Here is a 21,567-nt window from a genome sequence, read left to right on the forward strand (position 1 = left end):
TATCACCCACCCTCCACCTGGCTTTAAGACAAGAGGAAGTTACGTTAGCCTCCTGGTAGAAACAGGATATGTGACTAGTGCTCACTTCACTGGGAAATTACACACACGCTTGTCTCGCACAGACACTGTGATCACTGAGGTTATCCCTGATAAAGTCAAAACTGCAACTGCAGAAGTGGCCTGAGGCTCAGCATCGTGTAAATATTTGTGTTTGTGTGTGAGGACAATAGCAAGCACGGTCGGGTTGGGACAGGATACGAAGTGTGTGTATGGGGAGTGGGTTTGTGTTCACAATGTGTACACTGTTTGTTCATCAGGAGGAAGCCCTCCAGCGACTGTGAATCCAAAAAAAGATCCTGAAACCATTGTGGCTCAAAGGTCAGTGTGTGGGTGTGAAAGCATCCAGCTGATCTCCTCTTCCCTGCAGGCAGGTCCAATAGAATAAGAAGGTCTCAACACGGCGAAGGTAAAAGGTCAGTCTTGTACTGCGGCGGGAGCCAAAGAAGGGCTGGGCCTGGAATTAAAAATGGACTTGAGAGAGAGCCAAGTTTCCACATTCTGTGGCTAAATGTGAACGGAGGGTGTTTTCAGGAAAATAGAGCAGATGTCAAAGCTGGGGAACAACTGCTTAGCTCCATCACCTGCAACAACAGCAGAGGATTACCTCCATCACTGATCGAAACCAGAGCCCCGAGGAGGAGCCGTCTGAAGATGTTCAGCCTGTTAGGCCTCTCAAAACTGGTTGTTATTTGTTACATGTCCACACATGACATGTTTCAAGACATATACAAATAATCTGCTTTGATTTATACAAAGAAGTTACACATTGGAATACACAATCGATGAATATGTGAATATATTTATTTGAGAAAGTTTAACTGCTGAGCAGCAGATTTATCCTGAAACTTAAAGGTCAATTCTCAGAATCTGTGCACTCCTCCGCTCACATCTGTGAGTGGAGGGGGATTTAGTTACCTTTCAACTGCATTCACAAGATCACAAGATCCCTCAAGATCGCGCAAGCTGAGGATCCAACTCGCTGGGCTTCAAGTCATGTTTTTGTGGCCAAGCCACACTTGTTCCAGACCAATCATGTTCCTATGAGGAACTGCTGGCAGTTATGGGCGGGCAATGAGGTTAGCATAGCTGCTGCTATCGCATCAATTAAATCAAAACTTCACTGAAAGAAGAGCCAAGAACCGCACGGAAGGCTACTGCTGCACATGGTTGGCTGATCTGAATGCTTTGACTTAGACCGTGAAGACAAATGGTTCATCCAATCACCTGCCAAGCATTCATTTGAAGTGCCTGCCCTTTTCCAAGCAGTTCCTGAGGATGACTTCCCACCTGGTCCAACCAGCTGGCTCATCAGGTTTGAGTACACATAGTCTATTACACTATTTAGGAAATCTGATTATTCGCTCTGTCCCTGAGAACAAGTTGACATGACTTTTCCCTCTGGTGTGTGTGTGTGTGTGTGTGTGTGTGTGTGTGTGCAGAACTGGAATCAGGATGTTTTCAGCCGTTTTGTTTAACCACTGATTTTTAGCCTCCCTCATGATGTACGTCCTAGTGCTGCCTATGATTTAGACCATGTTGGGAAATAAAATTACATACATTTTGGACTTACTAAAACCTGTAAAATATAAATAAATAATACAACTGGAGACTCACATTTGTGGTCTGATCAAATTTCTTTTTTTGGGGGGGGGGGCTTAGACTCATGACCTCAGTACATCTAAAATATTGACTACGGCCCTGCTACCAACAGTAAGTTTGAAGTGCTTGTATGGTTCCCTCTGTCAGAGCAACAGCACTGTCATTTAATCAGCCAAACCCATAAATAATGCACCCAGGCTCAGTTTGCACTTCTCAGGTTACTACAACAAACCTGGAAACCTAATGTGCTCGTCTGCCTGGCAAACAGGAAGGACCATCAGCTTGTGCAGTGTCAAACGAGGCATTAAAAACAGAGCCTGCACTGAGGCACCTGAACACTGCAGTTAACTGGATATCCCAGAACTGGCTGGCTTTTTCCTGTCGAGAATTGCTCCCACCAACATTAGTTACAGTACAGCTGGTTGTCAGGCTGGGTCAGCGTGTGTGTGTGCAGCCCCCGTGTCCTCAGAGATGGGTGTCGTCAGCATTGCGGGGATGGGAGCTCCCCTGGGGAAAAGGATAGGCAAGTGTTTCCCTCCTGCAGCAGGAAATGGGCGAAACCTTGCCCGAAATTATGACTCCAGCATTTTGTCATGTGGAGGAAGCCACTCCTGATAGCACAGGCTATAGGTTTCCTGTTGTGGGCCAACAGTTTTGGCTTCACCGTGCTGTCAGGGAGGCTGATAAAAAGAGCAGCTGAAAGCCTTTCAGCGTTCTTTCATGTCACAAAAATAGCGAAGCACTGAATTTACAAGCTGTAATGACCTGGTTAACACTGCTGTATAGTAAGATTTAGGGTTACATGCAGGAGGATCTGCAGTCCAAACTCCAGTTCTGGTTTATTATTAGCTGTGTGACTCAAAGAAAAACTTTTTTTATTATTCTGCGTAAATTTTAAGATCGTGACGGGAATATTGTTTGCAGTTTCAGACGTATTCAGTATTTTTTTAAATTAACTAGAAGGATCTTCTTATTGCACAATAGTAACAAGAGTCTAATAAAGGAAATGGTGAGATTTGCAAAGTGGTTTTAACATTTCAACATTTCATTCGTGTTGTGGTGAAGTCATTGCTCAGTAGACACAGTCTGATGAATGCGTCTCGTTTCTTACCTCCATGGTTCATCCTTAATAGATGGATGGTGGTATTGTTTAGGTCAGTACACACTGCTCTTACCTCCATAAGCTTCCCATACAGCAAAAACTCTGTGAACATACTGCCTGTTTACTCTGGAGTGAACTACGTATATTTACTCCATTTCACTGCACAACTGGATTCTCAGTGTGAAATGTATTCACTGTATAGTGCCCTCAAGAATTCCACCACGGAACAGAAAAAGTCCTGTTCATGACTTGTACATGAGTGAGTGAATGATAAAGACAGATTTCAGACACAGTCCTGTTTTTCATTATTTCATTCGTCTGATTTGTGTTTCTATGTAAATATGTGTTCTTGCCACTGTCTATCAGCATCTTTTAGTAACATCTTCAAACCTAGCTAATTATTACACACCTTCACCTTCCTGTCTGTAAAGCAGCATGTGCTCAGTGTCCTCTGAGGTAGTGTGCACAGATATTTGATTCTAAAAGGAAATCCACTATATTCACTATGTCCTGCCTGTCACTTGGTTACACGCTGCACTGCTTTATCCTCCCATTCAAGTCTTCTGTTTGTTTTATATGATGCAATATGATTATTGACTGATTGGTGCTGTGATGTTTATTTTGGGACTCTGAATCCTCACTTCTCCATTTATTCCTTACTTCGTTTTAATTCTTCACTTGGATGAGGCCCACTGTGTCAGCCTGTACAACAAGCTGTTTGTGCAAATTCATGTCTTAAGTGGATCAGAACTTATCACTAAAAAATAAGTAAATAATTCTGAGACCATGTTCCCTTGAGAGTTGGATTGAACAGCAGTTTCATGGAGAGCTGGCATCCTCACTCACAGTCAGGACATTAGTTTAGTTTATCAGTGTGAGCCTGCGTGCAAAACTCAATTCCAAACAACACTCAGGATGCCAGACTGGGCAAACACGATCCTGAGCCACATCAAGGGTTACCTGAATTGTGCTTTCAAAGGATCAGCTCAGATCCAGCTTCAAATGCTGCATGGAGGACATCCCTATATATTCAATTTCATTAAAAGAGGATCTGGGTTCTGTGAGGTTTCCACAGCCCAGATTTTCTGTCGGCTTTACTCCAGCAGTAAGACCGTGACCTGGGCTGAACTGGAGGGCCGTGCAGGAGGACACAGCAGGCTGCTGATGTCCTGGCACCGCCAGCAGAGCACAGGGCAGTCACCTAATGCACAGCAGACTGTTGGACAGGTACCTTCTGGCAGCCTCTTAGATCATTTGAGTCAAACCCACTGAGCTTTAATCACATTCTGACGCCACGACTGTGCTCTGGCCTCCGCTGGACTCCAGCTGCCACTCGAAAACACATCTGTTTATTGGCTCATACATCATGTAGCTGATTTCATTTTCTCTGATAATAAGATAAGCTGCTTAGTGGTGAAACCAAACTTCAGGTCATCAGCATCACTCATTCGACTCATTAAAGACAGACTGCTGTCGTCTGTTAACTACAACAGAGTTCAAACTCATTCTTGTAACATTATGACTTTATTCTTAAAAAGCTAAAACTTTATTTCCAAAGTCCCTCAATGTGCAATGTGGCCCTAATACTTTTTCATGGTAGAAAACGTATCATGTCATATCACTTCTTTAACTAATAACCCTGGAGAAATAGGCTACTTTAGCATTTTAGGAAATGTGCTTATTCACTTTCTGAGCGAGAGATGAGAAAACAAAAACAATATCAAAATTATTAATGTAGGATTTGGTTAGCCTAGCTTAGCATAATGACTGGAAGCAGAGGGGAAACAGCTAGCGAGCTCTGCCCAAAGTTAAGAAATACACCTATCCACAGCTTTCCATGTACTGGAAATATTCATTTGTAGTACTTCTGACCAACAGCCAGACACAGTGAGTGCACAGGTTTCCAGACTCTTGTCAGGACAATGTTGTCAGGTGTGAGGTGTGTGAAAAGAGACCAAGACCAAAACCTGTGCTCACCGACCATACCTGCACTGAAATGCTGTGTGGATGGATAAACTGTTCAGAAATTACAGCACATAACTTCCCCAACTACAAGCTGTCATTTTAAATCTCTGCTCGTGTGACATGTGTTAATCATCAGTGAGCTTTAGAGGTGTTGGCAGGTGTATTTTTGAACTTTGGACAGAGCCAGGCTAGCATCTCACCTTACTGTGGTAAAGGAAGCAAATTAGTGCATTTCCCAAAAATGTGGAACTTTTCCTTTGGTAAATGTTGCCATCCAGTTAGGTGTTTGAATTTCAGGATCCTGGCGTAGACCTGTTTCACTGCAGACACTTCAGGAAAGTAGGAAAAGCACAACACTGACAATGACTCTGCTCTATTCAAGCTTCCCATCGAGGCAGCATGCACAACCCCAGGACCCTGCAGCTGAGGCTGTTCAGTGTTCAGCCATCACTCATTTTAGACAGATGTTATTGTCACCCAGGTTTCTGAGGCCGACCATGCTAACCAAACTGCGACTGAAAACTGAAAAGTACAAAAAAAGCCCAACTTTTGGTTTCACACAGGTCTCATGGCCCAGTCTCCTGGCTGAAAGTCCTGTTTGACTCATTCATGTACCACGACCGCCTCCCTGTTCGGACTTTATACGATCTGGTCACCTGGTGACCAGTGTAAACAGCCCAGCAGCTGCCCTGTGACTATTCTCAGTCAGGCGCTAACAGACACTCTGTTCATTTTATTATTTACACCCGAGCTTTCCCTACTGTCACATGTCAAAATGTCCTCTGTGAAAAGAGCTTCACAGAACCTGATGCCTACATGACCTGAGAGTGTAAACAGAAAGCTCACAGTCCAATAAGTAGAAGCTGTCAGGGAAGCAGCCATTCAGACTCTGCTAAATGTGCAGTGAATGAGAGGCAGCTGAGACGAGCCACCTGAAACACAACGCTGCAAACTCTGGCTCTCTGACAAAAAGACAGAACAACAGTGAAAATCACACAAGGTGCACTTCTCATGTGATACCTCCATTTTCCTCTTCTGCAGGGAGGTCAAAGGTCGAGTTGGCTACAGAGTAACTGTCTGGAGCTGGCCTGGAGTCAGTGTGTTGCAACACTTCAGCTGGCTGTTTGCTGACAGAGGAGCATGAACTCAGGTCTAGGTGATGCAAGGAGGCTCTAAAACACAGAACAGCATCTAAAGATTCATTTTGTGATCTCAAAACCCCTCCATTTTTTAATTAACTAACCAGTTAATTACTAGTGCCTGTTGCTGTTTCCTGCACTTCAAATGTCTAGTTTTGTCTGATCAACGGTCAAATCAAAAAGATAATCAATGATACAAAACACACAGTAAGTCTTTGATTTGAGAAGATGGAACCAACAAATGTCAATTGTTGTCAATGTTCTTTTGATCAACTGATCAGTTAATCAATCTCCTGGTGGAGAAGTCACTATAATGTAGTACAGTTCTATACTTGAGTACACTGTTAATGTATTTGTATATTACTCAAGTGTTTCCATTTTATGATACATTATACTTTAGACGTCTTCATCTCAGAGGAAAAGATTTACTTTTTAATCTACTGCCACTGAAAACAAGTTACCGTAGTAGCTACTAACTGATTAAGATTTTACATGCAAAACCTACAAGAAACGTATGTATCAAAGATAAAACCACCCAGCAAACTCTGAAGTTGTTCAAATGAGCTCCACCTTGATCTGCAACGACTCAAAATGCCACTCCAAGTGTTACTGTTTAACACCCACAGGAACAACTCTCCTGGATAATGACTACTTTTTAATGATTTCTCTTCATTTTACTGATACTTCTGTACTTTTCTCTACTTGTAATGGAGTATTATATTTACTTAAATAATCTGAATACTTCTTCCACCACTGCAAGATGCAGCAGACAGATTTTTAGTTTGTGTTCCCGCTTACTGTAGTAAGGAGTGAAGAGTAAAACAACTACTGTCGCAATTCAATTTCATCCTTCCCACATTAGCAGAACAAAACATTCCAGCTTAAATCACCTTGTCTTAACAGGTTTGTTCATTCAGACTGTAAAATGTACATATTTACTCTCTTCCCTCTCGTGGTATGAAGGCCTGCAGAGAGGTTTTGGATTTATTTGTCCAGGTTTTGAGGTGTGTGACTTGGAGATGTCTGTCTCCACACTAAGACGACGCTGAATGAGAGCTGCTCTTCACAGAAGAAACAACACTGCTAATAGCATGTTCTGGGGATTAACTCAGATAACAACATTTTGCTCACAAGATACATTTTTGGAGGCTCCTTCTAAAAAGACACCCTGTGCACACATTTGATTATGAGTAAATACATCATCATGCTTTAAGCATTAGTTATTAGCCGTTAGGAACACTGGGGCTGCCAGGCTGGAAATAAAGTGTTTTTAAAAAGGTTTCTCTTAATAACAGCTTAGAATCATGTACCTCTATGTACTGACACAGATATGTCCAAATCTGGACAAATCAAATAAAACACCAGAGCTGTCAGACAACATGATTTTCTTCCCGTTATTTTGTGAATAGATCATTTAAATCTATTCAGCATTTCAAAGCACATTAGCCAAACAACAGCATATCAGAAACAACATTTTTAATAGTTGAAATAAATACTCCATTACATGCATGATCAAAACACTTTAAAATACTATAGGAAGTCTGGTAAATAGTGTAAAACCTATGGCACACACTCACAGCAGCTTTTACCAAAGAAAAATTCACACATTGAAAAAAAACAAAAACAAAACGAAAAACAAGCATCGAGACACTCAGATCACTCTTTCCAATATGACAAAGCACACGTAATCGAGTAGGTCAGCCAACCATAGGTTCACACAGCGAGGCTACATCCATCATCAAGGCTGGTGTTTTCACCAGAGCTGAAAACTGAGGTAAACTTTTCAGGTTTGAAGGCTGCTGTCTGTTGGTGAGAGCGGGCTGTCTGCTGATCCCGGGGCGAGCCCAGAGTGGTCAAGTGGTCAGATTCTAACAAGGTTTGAGTCACATCCAGCGCAACACAAAACCCTGTAGTGGTTGTTTTAGTGCTCCTCTGCATCCTATCACACCTCAACCACATGAACAGAGCCACAGACAGCCTTCTTCTGATGTTACTCTGACTCGAAACCTGATGAACAGGGACAACCCAAGTGAGTCTCTTTGGTACGTCAGAATAGGACAGAGGGGACTGGAGCTCACGCTGCCTCGTCCTAGACTAATTCACAGAATGAGAGTTGACTGGCGGCAGAGTCCTTGGAGAGGAGCGTTCTCTGAGTGCCTGAGTGAGCAGAGTGCAGCCGTCTGACACAGCGCATGCCGAATTACGCAGGCGCTCACGGTAGTCTGCCATTTTGGAGCTACTCTCGGGATGCTGTGCAACATCCCTGAGGCCCTGAGTGAGGAGGACACAGGCTGAAACCACACTCATGGCCCCCCCTAAGACTGCAGTCTGTACGCCCTTCCCTTCAGTGGAGATACTCGCAGCTCTTCCCAGGAACTGAGGTTCTGTGGCAAACCCGACCAGGGCACTGACAGCCTGGACCAGAGCGGCACTAAAGAGGACGCAGCGGTTCCTGGTCAGCTCGCTGGGCTGGGTTTTTACCTCTTTCACACACGCCAGGAAAGCTGTGCCGCTTGTGCTCATGCTCTTGACGCTCAGCTTGAACTGCTCTTTCGCGAAGCGGTCCCTCGACCTCTCGCTAGCCAGCGACGAGATGTCCGTCAGATTCTTGAGGCTGGTGGAGATGTTCTGGGAGAGCTCGAGGAGGAGCTGGGGGGTGAGGTCTGGCAGGGGCGTGACCCGGAGGAGGCCGCAGCTCTGTTCCACTTCGTGCCGGCAGCGAGTCACCTTGTAGCGGTCCACCAGACCCGGCAGGCAGGGCTGCGAGCCGGGCGTCTCCACGGCTGCCAGGTAAGCAGCGTGGGCTGAGCACTCAGTCAAAGACACCACCAGGTCGGCCATCTCCAAGAGGCGGTCCCCCACCTCGGTGAAGCGGCCCATGTTGAGCTGGCTCTGAATGTCGTGGGTGAGAATGGAGAGCTCTTTAGTCCTGGCGATGACGGTGTCGCGGCACTGGTCGAAGGTGTCAGCCACCGCCACGCCTTCGGAGGTCATGACCGGCCTGGTCTCGCTGGACAAGAGGAGGAGGTCGGCCACCAGCTGCATCTTGCCCTTACATGTGTCACAGATGGAGGAGAGACGCTTCCTCTGCTGCAAACTGCCAGTGGGTGTGCTGGTTGATCCCTCGCTAGCCGATTTGCCAGAACCACCACTAGCCATAATAAGGAGGGAAGTGGAGGGGAGAGAGGGTCAAACTGCTCTTCTGTAGGGGTTCAGTTATTTCTCGTTTTCTGCTGCTGCACACTGCATTGTGCTGTTTAAGACATTGCCAAGGTTCCCAATAAGCCTCACCTCACTGCTTTTTACAAACTCTTTTCAATAACAACTGGCCAAACAGTCTTCTTTAAATTCCTTCAGAGTATAAGTAATCAACTGTACATTATCTGCTGACACAAAGGACATGTATTCTCAATGTAAACATGTATAAAGAGCAAAACTCAATTACTGCATTTACTCATGTTTGAATAACATCTCCACAATTAACTTATGTGTCTCTAATGTATAGTACAATAAAAGTCTCAGCTATGATCTGGCATATTCCCAGTTATCTGCCTTGGTTATTAGTAATTTTACAATGTAACACAGTCAATCGAAACCCCCCGACTTCTCAGTAATCAGTGTAATAAGCTATATGCTCTTATCTTGACAAATTAATTTAAATGCCCTGAACACCATCATCCAAAAGTCAATATTGTCATCGTAGTCCCAGGTTTTTGTGGAACAGAACAATTCACAGGTTGCTGAGTTAAAAAAGAAATCACACACAAACTGCAGTGCCACCGAGGTGCCTTCGAAGAGGCAAAGTGCAGATTGAGAATAATAAAAATAACGTGAAAAGCTCCTTATCTTTTCAATCAATAACCCATTCCCAACCGGAATTACATCTGCTGAACTGTCTTTTTGTGACTATATTCAATAGGATATCATTTTGTGTCCACTCGCATCAGAGCAAGTAGTCTAAAACAGCACCGAGATCTCGTCCGACTTGTTCCCACTGAGTTTGACCGGCCTGGCGTACTCATGCTGGTAGCAAACAGGGCACCACCCGGGCAGCTCTTCTGGACAGCGGGAAGACTTGTGTTCCCCTCCAGCACCATCATTTCATGAGTCCCCCCGAGTCAAATCCACCGTGAGGTCGACTTTCCAACGCCACAAACCCCTCAATCCACTTTCAACCTCTTCTTTTTCAAACACAGCCCTGGGTTGGAAGCTAGCAGTTGCTCCGGTCGCTTCGACTCCATATGCATCGTCCGTCTGTCCGCCCTCCACCTCCTCCTCCTCCGCGTCTTAACTCGGGACCAGAGATTGTGTCGCCCCGCGTATCCTCTGTGGGGACTTGCTTCTCATATCCATACCAGTCGGCAGTCTTTGGACATTCAACTCACTTGTCTTGGCAGCTTCACGGTCACCAAACTGTAACTGCGGCTGGAAGAAGCGGCCGTTATTCCCAGAGATTCAAAGTCGTGCTGCGCGCTCCCGCTGCAGTACTATGAGGAAGCAGGGAGGGTGTGGTCGCGGCTGAACGGCTGCTGGACTGAGCAAAGTTGTAGCAACGGAGCAGAACAAGTAGCCCATTGCTTCAGATCAACTTTCCACCATGTCTGTGAGCCGGTTGTTGTCTCACGTTAACGACGTCGCGAAGGAAGATTGTAGTTACACAGTAGCCAGAGAGCTCCGAGGAGTTTTACGACAGCTTTTACTTTCATGACTGGCGGCTGAGCTGCCATGAGACATCCCTGCTGCGTCAAGTGAGCCGCTAGCTTAGCTAGCAACACTGAGACCGGAAGTGTGTGCTTTCGAAATAAAAGCGGAGCTTTTGTTTCCAGGGAGTAACAGTTTGGAGTCACTGAGGCCGCTCATGTCACTGATGTCTCTGGGAACTTGGGGATTTTTGGAACCTGAGAGAGTTTAGGTCTGTCGTTATGTATAAATTTTACTACTTTGAGGCTCCTGGTGGCATAAGAAGCTAATAAAACAGCATTTTGTGTTGGGAAGTAAATTGTTGTATAATATATAATTGAAACTTTTATAGTTACTAAAATGTTGGCTACTTTTCCGCTTGCAGCTAGATTTGAAGATACATCTGTCACAACTATGTTTAGAAGATGCTGATGGAGGGATTATTGTAGTCTGTTACTGGATTAAAAGTTGCAAGCCCTCTGCTGCTTGTCATCACCTCTCTCTCCCCCTTCCCTGTCTCTCTTCAGCTGCACTGTCAAATAAAGGAAAAAGAAAAAGAAACACCACACATAATGCAGGGCGGCCCCCTACAAAGGCTTATATTATATATTTTATTGTACTGTAGGATTATTATAACTGATACATTAACAAGAAATGAGCATCGTGCAGCTGCTCGAGATGAAACTATTTTTTACTACTTTCTGCTGTTGGCCTGTTTGCTCCAGAGCAAAGAGCTGCCATTTTATAAGATGATTATATATTTTGTATATAACATTGTAATGTGTAAAGTGACTGCTAACCACAGGTGTCAGATCCATTTACTGGTGTAAATGGAATACTCATCCAACGTGCAGTCACTTGAGTAAATCTCCATAGTTGGTATTTCTGGCTGGTGTTCACACTTTTTAAGGATGTCTCTTTCAAACTCATTTTGGAAGTTATGTTGATTAAGTAGGGAAAGAGCAGCAAAACAGGACATTTGCTAAATAGGAAAAAAACTTGGCAGTTTTTGTGTAGGCTGTAGGTGTTAATCGTATTAAATGGTGCATAAATATAACAGTGATAATTTAGCCAAATCTAAATGTATATTTGCACTGGTTGGTGAATGACAGTTATTTCACACACACAGTTATACATTTGTTTTGTGTGCGAAGTTCAAATGACACAGCAGCTCAGCTAATTCCCTCCCCACACTGCTCCACAACCTCACACTGTGGTTTTCACATGGGCAGTGAAATGTGAATCCTCTAACTGTTGAAAATAACGACATCAGAGCCGTCACCCAATCAGTAAATGCAAATGTGGACGGAAACCAATCATAAGAGTTGATAGAAATTCTAACAATAAAGGGAACCAATCCTGTTTTAGTATGGGAGGGACTGTATTCAATGGAGCACTGTGGGAGAATGAGTCAGTGTGAAAGCCAGAATAATGTGTTTGTGTTTGTTCCTCTTGCCCACATTCTTTAACACAGGACACTGACGCATTACTGGACATTATGTGTCCTGTAATGTCCTTCTGGCTCATGAAGAATAGATGTTTATTTCCCTGCACTGCTCAGAACAGAGTGTTCAGCTTCACTGAACTGATACAATTACCATAAATCATTGTATCATGCTAATGAATCTAGTTATTTTATATTGAATTTAATTGTATAATTATATTCAATCATTTTCATCAGTGTGAGATTTTTTGTGAAACTGTCAAACTAAGTACAGCCCTGATTTCATAAAAGTTTGGGTAAAAAACATAAATGACACAAATGTGATATTTTCTAATCCTTTTTGACATATACTCAATTGAAAACAGTACACAGACAATATATTTAATGTCTGACCTCATCAGCTTCATTGATTTTTGTAAATTTCTGCTTATTTGAATTTGATGCAGCAACATGTGTCAGACAAGTTGGGACAGGAGCAACAAAAGAGTGGGAAAGTTTTGGAATCAAGGCTGTGTTAGAATTACTCCAAAAAAGAATGACGGTATATTGTTATATATGTTTCAAGTAGTGAAAGAAATATTCAGATTTTTTTAAGAAGTAAAAGTATAAATAATACAGATTAAACATACCGTGTTACTAACAAAAATCCTGCATTCAAAAATCTACTTCATTTAAAGCACTGAAGTATTATCAGGGAAATATACTTAAAGTGTTAAAGTAAAATGATAAAGTATCGCGGTTACTTCTCTAAATGGGAGGTTACCTCAACAGAATTGGAATGAATTATTCGATTTGTATGTTTTTTGTCAGTTATGTATTTAAAGATTTGCATTTGATAAGTAGAGCAAAATATATGAAATAAAAGTAGATTTTTTGCTGGTGGGGAAAGAAACTGGATTGCTTCAGTAGCAGACAGAAGTGTATGTGTGTGTGTGTAATTCACTGAATAGCTTGTGTATCTTTCATGGAGTCTCTATATTTTGTACATGAATGATGAAGCTCAGGTATGTTGCATGGTAACAAACCCTGTGTTCCTCTTTGTAGGAGGTTGTGATGAACTCACTGTGAGTGAATGTGAGTGCTGTTGTACTGTCAGTGGGGCTTGCAGCTGCACAGGGCACAGTGCCATTGGGTGGAGTCGGCCAGAGAGGAAACAGCTCCACAGTTTGTGTCAGCTCGGCTGATCTCTGATCTCCACGACCCCGTGAGCACCGCTGGCCCTCACACACAGTTTTCTAACAGTGCCTCAATAATATAGCTACATGCACACTAAGGGAAAAAAAGTGGTTGATTTTTTAGGACTGTAACAGCAAAATAAAATTAAAACTAATATATAAGTCTAATACTGACCTTTTTATTGACTGAATTCATATGAAAGTGACAAAAAAAAATAAAAAGATTGAAACACTTAAGCACAAAAATATCAGGTATTATCTTCACACTAAAAAACGTCTGTGTTGAAATGAACAGTCCAGCGACTGTCTGTGTATCCAAAGCCTGATACACAGTATCTTATTCCTCTGTGCCATAGAGCTCCATTGTTGAAAAACTACTAAAAACACATGAGTGAGCCAAGAGGGTGTCTTACTTACGTTTTAAAGTAAAACATATGCTTTTATCTGTGGCATGTGTGTAAAACATTCACAATCAACATCGAAGAAATAAAAATATATAAGGAGCAAAAGGCTTTGGGACAATTTGGGGCTTTACGATGAAATACAACCACTTCAGCAGAAAAAGAGCGAAAATGTTACTTTTGAATAATTCTGGCCTTATTTTGAAATTCCCTCATATTGTCCTCTTGCCACTAGTCAGCTTTTTACTGCTCTGACACGCCCCTCCGGTCTTGTGACCAGCGGACTCCAGAGCCAATCAGAGCGCACCATCTGTAAACATGGCGTCTGACTTCAGGTGGAGATGTATAGTGCTGCTGTTCTGCACGTATTTGCTTTGTATTTTAGCGACTGACAGCCAAGATAAACCGAAGAAAAAGAAGGATATCCGAGACTATAATGATGCTGACATGGCACGGCTCCTGGAACAATGGGAGGTACGTGAAAGTGTTGGTTTTCATTCAGTCAGCCTTCAGACATTAGCTAGCTGCTAGCCTAGCCTTGCTAATGGCTAATGTATGTGATTAAATGACTCCACATCATAAGTAAAACGGAACTCCTGTACGGTAAATTAAGCTGGGGGAAATAAATTATGAAATGCTTGTGGTAGTACCGGTGGGAAGTAACGTTAACATGTTAACGTTACTTGTTAGATAATTGTTCAAATATCCGGCAGTAAAATGCTGCATTCACTGTCGACACAAGTATACAGTTTGTGGAGAAACGTGAAGCCCTCCTTTAACTGATTTTTAAATTATTTAAATTATATTGCCTGTCACTCAAAAAGTCAAATTCCAATACACTTGCAAAAAAGTTAAGTGCTGACTTTTCCAAGTTTCTGTAATTTTAATTCTGATACAAGATTGTGATCTATAAGGCCACTGCTCTTTTTGTTGCTTATTGATATGCCTGGACTTTTGCGCATATTCCTAACACCCCCCTTTTTCCTTATTCTCTCTCCTTCTTCTTTCTCTTCTTTTCCCATTCAATTCCTTCTATGTAAATTGTTTTTCATGATTCTTACTATGCTGTGCACTTCGTGCAATGTGATTTAATGATTTAGTGTGCATCCTCTACGAGACCTTGTATGCACTTGTTCTGTATGTCTCCATTTGTTCCAATAAAGGAGAAAAGAAGTATACAGTTTACAAAAGAGAATTGCGGACCTGTCGAGCTTAAATTAAATCTTACATTTGGCACAATGTACACCACAAAGAACTCTACAAATAAATGTCTGAATTACGAATTGATCTACATACTGCTCTGTCTATTTTTCTGCTCTTTGGGTTTCGAGTTAAAGTCCTGCATAGCGAAATGTACTGTTCTGTTAAAGTGCGAGTACTTGTGCTCAATAAAGTACTCATTTGTATTGCTTTCTTTATATCAATGATTTATTAATGTCTAAGCAACATAATTTAAGATATATTATTCATATTCATTTTATTATTCTTATTAATTTCGTAATTGGTAATTTGGTTTCTATAAAATACAGTCAAATGTAATTTACTGTACAGCACAGTATTTGCCTCTGAAATGTACCATTAAAAACAAATACAAGTAGCTCAATAGTGTATTCAAGTACAATACTTGAGTAAATGTACTTTTAATGTTACATTCCACTACTGGATTGTATGTATGTCGTGTTGAAGAGTGGTATATAATGAGGTAGATGTGAGTACTGTGTTGGTCTGAGCTGTGATATTTTGAATGCACTTCCAGCCATATAAAGAGTGAGACAGTAACAGCCAGCCACTCACAGTATTGTGTAGTGTTTCGTCACATGTTGGCCATCTTAACTAACTGTACATCTTTTCTCTTCTTTGTTCCACAGAAGGATGATGACATCGAGGAAGGTGATCTCCCAGAGCACAAGAGGTCTCCTCCGCCCGTCGATTTCTCCAAGGTGGACCCCTCCAAGCCGGAGGAGCTGCTCAAGATGTCCAAGAAGGGCAGGACTCTGATGGTTTTTGCTACAGTGTCTGGGGATCCCACTGAGAAGGAGACAGAGGAGATCACAGGCCTGTGGCAGGGCAGCCTCTTCAATGCCAACTTTGATGTTCAGAGGTAGTTTCTCTGCATGAACTCATTTAACGTTCACAAGAACTTTGTTTAGCTGCTTTTCAAGGGGTTAGCTTTGGGTACTATCAACTTGACCTGTAACAGTGGTGTGTCCAGACTGTTTTTGACAGAGGTGACACAAGTGGGGCACTGATTTATCATTTCTCACATTAGTGCCTTACAGTTTCTTGCATTTCTGTGTTTAAGATAAAAAAAAAAGTCTTGTCAGTCACAACACAACAGAGTGGCACCATACACATTTTATATAAAGCTTCCAAACTTTATTGTTTAAGTCCTCAGAAAGAAATTGTACCTCCACAAGTATCAGAGAATTTGTGAATACAGCTTGTGAAGCTTTGGGACAGTAAACACAGTGAGCACAATGACATCTGGTGGTTTGTAGAGATTATAGCAGCTGTTCATGGCCGATGCCAAAACACTGACACATGCTCATGTACTAGCTTTTGTCTAGAGCTTTCATCTTGAGCTGCTTCTTAAGGTCTTTATTGGCAGATGTAATTGTCATCATGTGACCTGTGGAACTTCGGTCATGTGATTAATATACATACAGCCCCTATTTACAACCACCTCTAAATCACATTGTATAATTTATTCCTCAGTGAGGACTGAATCATAAACATTTTAAAAACTCGTTAGTTGACTTTTCTCCAACTCTGGCTAGTTTGGAAAGGTCCCTCAACACAGACCTGCCTTGTTTAATGTGGCCATGTATCAAATCATAAAGCTTCCTAGTACAAAGAGTTGCTACTAGTGATGAAATTCTAGGAAAATTTTTCTGGAAAAGATAAAAGTTATTCACAAAGCATCTTAGTCCTTAAGAGAGCTCCTCAGGTGAAAACTGTTAGGAGGACTATTAAGAGGCTTAAGCGTTTCTGAAGCAGAGGAGAAAATGGCAGGAAGAGGAAGAGGAAGTTCTGACAGCAGGAATTACAGTGGTTAGTGAAACGCTACAGATTAGATCATGTAGAGATAATGTTTGTCATTATAGATGCACTTACATCTCCCACCCAACACTATGACACTGTGACGCCGGCAATCACAGAAACTGATGAAAGCTGAGCCATTTTCCCCGTTAATAGATCTGTCAAATAGATTAAATACTAGAACCACCATGGTAAATAAATGTATGGAAAATATATTACACCTATCAGCATGTGAAAAGGTTACTGCGCCTGTAGGCCTGTGTTTTCAAACATTTTGAAAATGGAGAAATAATTAAAATCTTGTCAGGAAACTCAGCTGTAGTCTAAAGCTTTAGGGCATTCAATCGTTCGCAACTGGACCTCGTCAGTTTGTCTTAGAAGACTTCTTGCCTCTCATCCGAGCAGGCTTCATCAGTTCATGCGCAACCAGACTAGATAGGACAGCTCTAGTCCAATGCAATGGTGTTAGGTTCAAGTATTTATCCCCTGAGTGAGGCCAACCCCCAAAACCAAGGATGGTATCACTCTATTGTGAGGCAAATGATCCCCCCATTAAGGCGGGGTAGGGTGCAACCCTTGGATGTCAACGAGAGTCATTTGTCTCGTTAGTGTCCCATTGTCCTCATAACGAGGCAAACGACTGTCGTTGACATCCAAGGGTTAGTGTCCCATTGTCCTCATAACGAGGCAAACGACTGTCGTTGACATCCAAGGGTTAGTGTCCCATTGTCCTCATAACGGGTTGGACTAGAGCTGTCCTATCTAGTCTGGTGCGCATGAACTGATGAAGCCTGCTCGGATGAGAGGCGAAACGTCTTCTAAGACAAACTGACGAGGTCCAGTTGCGAACGATTGAATGCCCTAAAGCTTACAATGACCTGGATGAATGAGAATATTCACAGGCTCTAGTCTAAAGTAAGTAACTGCGCCTGGTTTCATCGACCTCTCCTCCTGCAGGTTCGTGGTGGGCTCCAACAGGGTGATCTTCATGCTGCGGGATGGCAGCATGGCCTGGGAGGTCAAAGATTTTCTCGTGGCCCAGGAGCGCTGCGTGGACGTCACCGTGGAGGGACAGGTGTTCCCCGGGAAGGCTGCCAAGAAGGACGACGATAAATACAAGCAGCAGAACGAAGTCAACACCAAGAAGAAGAGCAAGAAGAAGACAGAGAGCAAGAAGGCCGACTTGGAGGGAAACAGAGCCAGCCATCTGAAACAGGAGCTGTGATGGAATAACACCAAGGGAGAGGAGTCACAGGGCCCTCTTCTACTGGCCTTAGACATGATTACTCTCCTGACAATCTGTGAGCAGTGAACTCGCGAGGGCTGCAGGCCCACGTGAGGATGGGATGGTTCAGAGTCAGTGCTATGAGTGAACTCATAAATCCGGTTGATTATGTGAACCTTGACTGCTGAGCTCTTCAAATCAGTTGTAATGTCAGTGCAGTCTGGTGACTTTAGTTATTTTCTGTTGTTTGATTTTCACCAAATGAAAACCAATACATCCACATATTGTTTGTAAGGTACTCAAGGTAAGCACTATAAACCTTTTTATTTTTTTTTTCTTTGCCAAGAGCCATGTTAGGTACAGGAAGTGTTTTTGTTTTCTGGTATAAACATGGAGTCAGTCATCAGACCTTCAAGTCCTGGTCTGTGTTAGACCTTGTTCACGTCCAGCAAGATTTGATTCAAGCACCCACATTTTCTCTTTGATTTTTCACCACATATGAAAATAAATGTTTTTGATATAACTGTATGAGATATCATTCATTGCTGAGGTTTGAATCATGTGTCCTCTGGAACTCCAGTGAGGACATGGTTCTTCTTATCAAGAAGTGTGTGTGTCAGTGTGTGGCACTGACATTGACTTTACTGCAATGACAGTGCAGTGTAGTCAGTGCAGGTTTGAGCCATGCATGAGCATGCAAGAGCCCTGTAGGAGTCACAAATGTATCTGCCATTTGTAAGTGACAAACACTTGATCAGTTACTCAAGCCTTCAGGACCTCGCTGATGCCCTAGTGACTGAGTTGATGCAATTGCCTTAAGTCAGGTTCCAGCATGTGGTGGAAAGCCTGAAACTAGAAGAGTAGGGTTTGTTATAGCAACGCAGCAATGCCCATGGAGTCACAATCATGTTGCTATCACGAGTCAAAGTGACCAAAGACTTTTGGCCATCTAGTATATAGTCACATGAGAGTGGCACATAATTGATGCTGTCTCTCCCAGCGCCACATGCAGCCATGGCAGTGGATGAGCTGGTGCCCAGAGTGGATTTCAGCAGATCACCTGAACCCTGACCTGAAGTAACAGCTGTCAAATACAAAACATAATGCTGTGCTTTTAGCATTGTCATTTAAGATTTGACCAACAGAGGGCAGGAGAGCCTTGTTTTGTGTGTCTGTCTGAAAACCATTTAAGTCCCATGACAAACCGAACTTTCTTCACTTTGCTTCTGAGGGATTCCTGTCTCATTTAGAGGAATATGAGTGGAGAATAGTAACAACATCTTTAACTTATTCAGACCCCAGACTCACTGTCCGTGTTAGTATCTTCCTCTTCCTCTGTTTCATAATGCTAATTTGAACTAATGCTCAGTACACACTGGTAAGACACAAGGAGGCCAGCACTGACTACATGGCACCAGTAAGAGTGAAATGACTTCACTCGGCTTTTTCACACATTTTATCATTGAACAGTTCAACATTTTTGTACTTAGGTGGTAAATAAAAAATAGACTGCACATTTGATTGAAGTGGCCTCAACCATACATATAGCTTGGTTGATGTGCTGCACTTCTCAATGCACTCATCAGTAAGCGAAGTGAAAGAAACACACTCTGTCTGTTAACACACATGCTCTTCCTTCACAGTCTGTTCACACTTAGTCATGATAATGAATACCATCTTTGAGTGAGCTTAAGCAAAAGTGGGTAATACCAACCGTGAACTCACTGAGATATTCCCACTCCATTGATATTTATGCCTTTAGTATGTTGTAATATATCAAGACAAATGCAGAGTCTTCCCCATCTTATTGTGAGTTTCCTTCAATAGTTACAGTTTTCAAATCTGACCCAGCCATAGTTCAGAGCAGTCACAATTTCACCAGTTATGTGAGAATGTATATACAAAGACAAAACTCTCAGTAATTAATTAACTGAGCAAATCATTGCAGTTTTACTCCGTGATTAAGCTCTTTCCAATTTCCTCTGTCTGATTTGAAGATGTTCTCTTCTTATTTATGTAACAGAACCCATCTGTGATGTTGTTTTACCTCTGAGCAACTTTCTTACTTCTGTCTGGAAACATTTCACTTGTCTCTTCTAGATTCATCAGTCATTTTCTTTTCTGACCATCCAACTATTGATGTGATAACCACTAACTTCTCTCTTCTGACTGTTCTGACTGTAATCCTTATTGAACTGGTTTCATGCACACCATTTGGATAGACATGTAAAAAAAAAAACAAGACACCCTGCATTTCCTTCCATTTCCATCCTCCAGGCCAACCAGTGTTTCAGTAAGAACTTCTAAGAAGAATATTGTGTTTATCTCGACACGCTCTAATGTCTCTACTGCAGCTCCTCATGCAGTTATTCTTACTATACTAACACTAAAACTTTCTGTGCTGTTCCACTCTGTGGAATGATGCACCTGCATCCCTAATTGACTACTGAAAGCTAATACTGGGGTCAGGAGACATCCAGGAGACGCCAGCTTCACAGGTAATAATGATGGGACCCTGGAGGGAACTCTCAGCTGAGCTGTTCACTGTCATCTGATGTGAAGAAGTGGTCCACTTCAGGAATGAGGTTGCTTCAGGCCACCACCGTGCATCCTCCAAACGGTGCCTTGATTTTTGTCATCACTCCGAACTACTAATACTGGAAGAGAGATAGAAAGTCTGCCTCTACTGTACGCCCAAGGCTGGGGATCGAATCTCCAGCTTCCTGCGAGTCTTGCAGCAACACGCAGAAACAGACTAATTGTTACAAATGCAGTAAAAGAGATATTCAACAAAGGAAGTAATTCTAACCCTTCCCTATCGTCCATAAAGCTGTTTTACTCACATTTGAGATTTGAACGATGCAGCTGGAAAAAGAAACAGTCCCGAGAACTTCCAAACTGTAACAAGTCCAACAATCTAGTTTGTAGATGTTGGCGGGTAAAAAGACCTTTTATCGGCCTGTGCTGCAGTTGAATGTTTAAGGGCCTCCCAGCTTTTAGAGGCCTCGTGTTGAACCCAGCAGCCTTCTTGGGCTGCAGGTCAGTGGTCTCACTCAGCTCAGGTCAATCAGGGTAATGACTCAGGAGGCAGTTTCTGTCCAATCTTCAGGATGGAGTTATCCAGTCAGAGTGATGCGGGGTCGAATCAGTGGCAACTCCCCTACTTCTTTCTCTAAAATATACCCTCTTTACTCTTCCTGCAAGGACATCCTCCATCAGGCTACTTGGAATCACAAGATTAGTCAGATGGAACAACAGATGGCATGTGACATGTGTAGGTGGCTACAACCACAATTCTCATAACTTGTTATGTCACTTACGGCACCTCAGATCATGAACCAAGTGTGGACTGAGCTTGTGGTGGACTACAATGCTTCAGATATGCATCTTCAATGCAGCAGCACAGAAGATCTACACGATCAGCACAGTTTCAAGGTGGACAGACAAGATGAGTGTCACCAATTCACTATCTGAATAAATGTGAAGTATGGTCACAGTCTGCCTTCTGTTCCTGAGTTATGGTGCTGAATAATGGCCAGGAAAGTGTTTTTGTAAATCAGAATGTCCTTTAACCTTTTGGATATAAAATGTCATCACTTAATCATGTTATCGTACGAGATTTGTTCGAAATTTCATCACAATTAGCACAAGAATTCTTGAGTTATGGTCAAAAATGTGTTTTGTGAGGTCACAGTGACCTTTGACCTCTGATCATCAAATTCTAATCAGTTCACTGTT

General features: G+C 42.5%; 2 protein-coding genes across 2 annotated transcripts; one reads left to right on the plus strand and one right to left on the minus strand.

Moving 5' to 3' along the window:
* Positions 1–7,326: 7,326 nt before the first annotated feature.
* tlnrd1 (talin rod domain containing 1) lies at positions 7,327–10,616 on the minus strand. Its single transcript, XM_041937313.1, has one exon. It carries the CDS (start codon positions 9,022–9,024, stop codon positions 7,960–7,962), a length of 1,065 nt encoding a protein of 354 aa, XP_041793247.1. The 5' UTR covers positions 9,025–10,616; the 3' UTR covers positions 7,327–7,959.
* Positions 10,617–13,883: 3,267 nt separating this feature from the next.
* mesd (mesoderm development LRP chaperone) lies at positions 13,884–18,340 on the plus strand. Its single transcript, XM_041941357.1, has 3 exons — positions 13,884–14,039; positions 15,434–15,666; positions 17,562–18,340. The coding sequence occupies exons 1-3, from the start codon at positions 13,884–13,886 to the stop codon at positions 17,827–17,829; spliced, it is 657 nt and encodes a 218-aa protein (XP_041797291.1). The 3' UTR covers positions 17,830–18,340.
* Positions 18,341–21,567: the final 3,227 nt, after the last annotated feature.

The sequence above is a fragment of the Chelmon rostratus genome, chromosome 1, assembly GCF_017976325.1.
Source record: "Chelmon rostratus isolate fCheRos1 chromosome 1, fCheRos1.pri, whole genome shotgun sequence".
NCBI lineage: Eukaryota > Metazoa > Chordata > Actinopteri > Chaetodontiformes > Chaetodontidae > Chelmon > Chelmon rostratus.